The sequence below is a fragment of the Perissodus microlepis genome, chromosome 3 (assembly GCF_051167445.1).
Source record: "Perissodus microlepis isolate ML-2025 ecotype Zambia chromosome 3, ASM5116744v1, whole genome shotgun sequence".
NCBI classification, from domain to species: Eukaryota; Metazoa; Chordata; class Actinopteri; order Cichliformes; family Cichlidae; genus Perissodus; species Perissodus microlepis.
In genome coordinates, this window is record NC_140463.1 from 38647774 (window position 1) to 38653013 (window position 5240).

The 5240-nt window shown below is 34.9% G+C and overlaps 1 protein-coding gene across 1 annotated transcript; it reads right to left on the minus strand.

Annotated features, from left to right (window-relative positions):
* LOC146391408 (uncharacterized) lies at window positions 1-3353 on the minus strand. Its single transcript, XM_084924350.1, has 3 exons — window positions 3237-3353; window positions 3048-3101; window positions 1-2870 (listed from the first exon to the last, which is right to left on the minus strand). The coding sequence occupies exons 1-3, from the start codon at window positions 3351-3353 to the stop codon at window positions 2586-2588; spliced, it is 456 nt and encodes a 151-aa protein (XP_084780476.1). The 3' UTR covers window positions 1-2585.
* Between the last annotated feature and the right edge of the window lie 1887 nt (window positions 3354-5240).

The window sequence follows — 5240 nt, forward strand, 5'->3', positions numbered from 1 at the left end:
ATAACATTTCTCATTTTTAATTTTTATTAAAATGAATGTATGTAGACAGACCCAGCACACACTGGAGAGATTATATCTCTCGTCTGGCCTGGGAACGCCAAAGTGTTCCCAGAACTGGATATGTCTAACCTTATATGGTCTTGGTGGCCTGTCTGGGGCTCTGGGTTTGGCCACTTCCTTGATTATGCTTATCGTGATTTTTGTTTGTTTGATCTTTTTCATGTGTTAATGATGCATTATCTTGAAAGGATACTTTCATTTCTGTTTATAGATTAGTTTCCACACAGAAATGGAAGAACTGAGGCAGCAAATGCAAAAGAAAGTCTGTGCTTTCTGGAAGGCACTTCTATATGTGGAGCTTTATTTGAAATGGGTCTAGTTTGTTAACAGGAAATCCACCATTAGATGTGCAGGAAATGCTATTCAGACAAAGAAACAAGACACATAAGGGAAACAGATGCTGATAACATTACAGCTGCAACATCATGCAAGTTTTCTCACAAGGAGAGAGGAACAACCTCACTGACACAGTTATGTCTCTTACTGATATCCCCAATATACAAAAATTTCAAATAAAACACTTTTTTCCAGAATATACTGCTGCTGCCTTTACAAACTGAAAACTGAGAAACACTACATCATAATACCAGCAGGCTTTGGACAAACAAAGACTAACAAAGGCTTTGGACTTTGTTTTGTTTTTGTTTGCGTTTTTTTTGTTTTTTGCCTGTATTTAATTCCTTTACAACTACAAACTGGGAATTTAATCATATTATTATTTTGTTGTTTGTCAGGGTTGTGCCAGATAGGTGTACGTTTGCATTGCTTGATGTTTGAAGCTGATAAATGGTAGGTCTTAAATCTCTAGATTATCGCATAGTGCCTGTTCTAGATCTAGCCAGAGCTCATCTAAGAGGGTGTGTTTTAACCATTCTGAGATGAATTGTAGCCTGTTGGCCAGGAAGTATTGTTGAAAGTTAGGTACCCATATGGAAAAGATATATATAAATCTTATAAAGTTTGTATCTGTCTTGTGTGAAACTTGTATGAAAAGCATACAAGAGTGAAAACAGATATAAGATCCCTTGAAGAATTATATAATGAAACTTGTATGTTTTGGATACTTCCTAAAACAATATATGAAAGTATTGAGAAAGTGGCCACTTTCATGAGTAAATCATATAAGTTTTTACTATTTCTTTTCCATATGGGTAGATTTAGTCCTTCTTTATCCTTGGTCCTTTGTAGCATTTTTAAGCTGATACGCAGGTCTTTATCTTTCTAAAGGAATTTAGAATTTAGATCTGAACCAGTCTGGTGATGGTTTACTCGGGATCATTGAAAATAAATAATTGATTCTTGGCAGGACCATCATTTTTATTGAAGCGACCCTTCCCACTGAGTGATATGGGTACAGATATCCATCTATCCAGATCGCCTTCTACTTTCTTTAGAAGTGGGATGTGGTTTAATTTAGTTAAATCTGCAAGCTTAGGAGAGACATTGGCTGACTATGGAAACAGCTGATCAAAAGAAAAGAGAAGGAAAGAAAGGAAAAGGCTATGACATCATACTAAATCAGCACATTGACATTGACAGTTTAAACAGGTGTTAATACAAGAGAGTGTGAATGAAAAAAAGTGTGGTGGATTCTTATCTGGTGTGAAGTCAATAAAACTGGGAGTGGTGCCGGGTGGCAGTAGAGCTGTACGTCCACATAGGGCCGGTCCTTGGCGATGACAGCGAGGGAGCCCTTTAACCATGGAGGCAGTTCTGTTGCCTACATGGTAGAGGGTGACTTTACCTCAACACCTAGACAGAAAATGAACACACACTTTTTAATCTTTGCAGCCATCATACTTTACTATCTTTTTCCGCTTCACTTTATAGGAATAGAGGCCCATTAGTTGTTTTTGTCACATAAAATACTATAAAAACCCTCAATAAAGCAGAAAAAAGAATTGAAAAAAGAAACAATAACAGCATCATATTTTAAAGTTTTGTATTATGACTTTAGTAAGACTTTCCAAAAACCATCATAAATGAACTGTACATGATAGCACACTGCTTGGTATCATATTTATTAAAGTAATTAGGAGGAACTGTGTGATTGCACAACAAAAATTTGTCACGCTACTCTTATCTGATTTTTTTCTGTCTGTGAACATGTAAGTATGTTTAAAAACAAACAAAGATAACAAAATGAAAATGTACAAAACATAGTACTATTGTATTGTGCACATTAAATTGTGCATCTGATGTCAGTGATATACATTTTAATTTAGTTTTTTAGTTTTAAGTTTTAACAGTTTTAATGTCTTTATTCACATTGAAGTGTTTCTACACATAAATCAACAACTGTCAGATTTAATATGATTACCAAAGAGACAAAAATCTCAGTTTAGTGTTTGTGTTTGCGTTAGACCTGATATAACAAACACAATGAAAAAGTGTGACAAAAACTTTCTTGTCAAAGTTTATAAGTCAAGTGTACAGTTAGCTTTAATTTAGAAGCAGCACAGTATGAAAGAGAAGTTTTTCACATACAGAACATTTAATACCAGAGACAGACGCTGACTAACATGCTACAGTTCATCTTTATTATTTTCTAGATGTGTTAGTGTTGCCATCACACTGCGTAGTTTCTCTTCATTGTCATTGATTTCTGCAGCTGTTGTCTCAAAGTACTTATCCATGTACTCCTTGCTGGCTCCCATGAAAGTCTTTAGGTCATCCATTAAATCCAACACTGGTCTAAGCAGTGATGTAGAAATCAACAATGGCTTCATAACTTCAGACCAAGGATCCATGAGACGTCCAAAATCATCAAAGATAGCTGGAACATAGGCTCTGTCTAAATTATTTTCAGCCTGGAAGACAAAAATAAACCAAATTTATGTGACAAAATATACAAAAATATGTAACTATGTGCAAAAAGACTTTCATGTAATGGGAAATTATGTTTGGTTTTAGTTGTCATAGCAATACATATTTTTCTGTTAGCAGTCTGTCAACATCCATGTCCACAACATCGTTGACAGACTCACCTTCCTTCTCGCTATTTCCTTTTGTAATGTTTCAACGTTTCCCTTCAGCTCCTCCTGCAAAACCAGAAAGAACATCAACAAACACGCGCGTGAAACATGTAACTGTGACAAAATGAGCATTTTAACAGTAAAGAGGAAAGCTTAACCATTAATCGGTCTGTCAAAAAAGAAAATTAATAACCAGTTTACCAGTTCGTCCTTGTTTATCAGTGCACTTGAAAGATGGAGCACACACAGCAGAGTCAAAATCATAACTAAGCCTTTGGCAGTTGTGATACCACTCATGGTCAACTGTGCTGCTGCCATCAAAGTTTCTGAAAAACATAAGTATAAAAAGTATAAAACAACAAGTATAAATAAGGATTTGTAAAGAAATGTACAAGTAGAGATGTTGCATGAAAATCTGCCTGCAATATTTTTTCATGGTCCAATGTTGCTGTTCTTACCTGCCAGTGACAAACGAACTGATGAATGCTGACATGAAGGACGGACACACAAACTCACACACAGAGTGGCCCCTCCTCTATGACACGGCTCAGCTGTGGGTGGGTCAAAGTACTTCTTTCATTTCAATTCCAAAAAGTCACGTTCTGCTGTGGGTTCATACTAGCTGTCTGTCATCCTGGTAACAGGGTAAGGCTGGTCACTGTGAAACCTCAAACACCTAGTTAAAATGTAATAAAGTAAATATTTGTCAAATACAGACAGCTTTTATTTCATTATATAGTGACATGTAAATGGTTTAAAGCAGCTCCACATTTTTAACATTTGTATCTGTGAGTGTATGTTCAGACATTCAGACTGCAGACATTTCTGCGTGTCTTGATCACATTAAAAGATCTGTCTTAAAAAGATTGTTGCACATACTTCCTATCGTTTTAGGTAAAAACATCTTCAGCAAATACAGTTTGAATACTCACTGATACTAATGAGCACTGAGAATCAGAGTAACGTGAAGATCAACAACTGCTTTTCACAGGGACAGTATCAGATATAAGGATAAGGATAACTCTTTTTTTTGTCATCGCACAGTTATAATTTGTACAATAGTACAGCGAAATTGGAAACTGTCCCATGTCGGCACTAAGCAACTAAACACAACACAACACAGGAGAGTATTTATTGGATTTTTAAAAAGTGAGAAATGGTATGAACACAAAAGGTATGATATTGTTATTGTTAATGTATCTTTATTTCAGACATATACAGCAAACCAATAGATACAAGTACACATGCTTGCATTTACATGTACAAATACATATGTAAATACACACATGTATGTGCTCAGACAAAACAACAACAAAAAAGAAACTAAATAAAATAGAGTCTAAATGACATGAAATTACAATTATTAAGTCTGAAATGGAGTAGGAAGAAGTATGTACATACTTATTAATCCCTATCCCATGCACAACATTCTGTTAAATCCCACTATTCATTGTTTAATTGCTTTAAAAGTCTTTGGATTTAATTTTCCCCTCAATTCATCCTCTGTACATTTCCTGGTAACATATTGAATCTGGCTTTGTACATATTTTTTTGCAGTTTTATATTTTATAAAATCCATAAACTTCTGAATTTTTAATTTCAAGAACAAATTCTAGAAAAGTTAGGAAGCAAAGTAAGACTGTCATCGTCTCCATTGTAAGTGGGCGGGGGAGGATGCTACAGTTAGTACGAGAAGCATCAGCTCTGATTTATTTTAACTTTAGGGCTTGACGAAGAAAGCTCAAGAAAAAAATCTTCACATGATACAGATACATACAAATGTATAATGTTTAAATATATATTCGAACATTAATGAATTATTGGTCAATATCAGTAAAGCAAAAGACATTCTCTGTTTACTGCAACATTGTGTCACATTCATTTAGTAAAGTTCCATATGAATAACTTCATGGGGATATAAGCTCCTTGTCGCACGCAGCTCTATTTTTGCAGCAAACTCATCTTCTTGTTTATTAAAGTTCTTAAATTCTTCAACATGTGCGAACAGATGTTAACGATTTCCTTCAGTGGTTTGGAATCAGGCAATAATCTCTTGACCATTTCCAGCTGATGAGTGTATTTCTCCAACATTTCCTCAACACCTGATGTTGCTATTCTGTACATGAATTGTGCCTGAATGAGAAAAATAAAAGTTTTAGCAGAATCACAAAAACAAATCACTAATTATCAGATCAGTAAATGTAT

Coding starts and splice junctions, on each gene's coding strand:
- LOC146391408 (XM_084924350.1), bottom strand. CDS start 3,353: ATGGCAGCAGCACAGTTGACCATGAGTGGTATCACAACTGCCAAAGGC. Junction 3,102..3,236: donor TGATAAACAAGGACGAACTG/GTAAACTGGTTA, acceptor CTGGTTTTGCAG/GAGGAGCTGAAGGGAAACGT. Junction 2,871..3,047: donor AGGAAATAGCGAGAAGGAAG/GTGAGTCTGTCA, acceptor TTTGTCTTCCAG/GCTGAAAATAATTTAGACAG.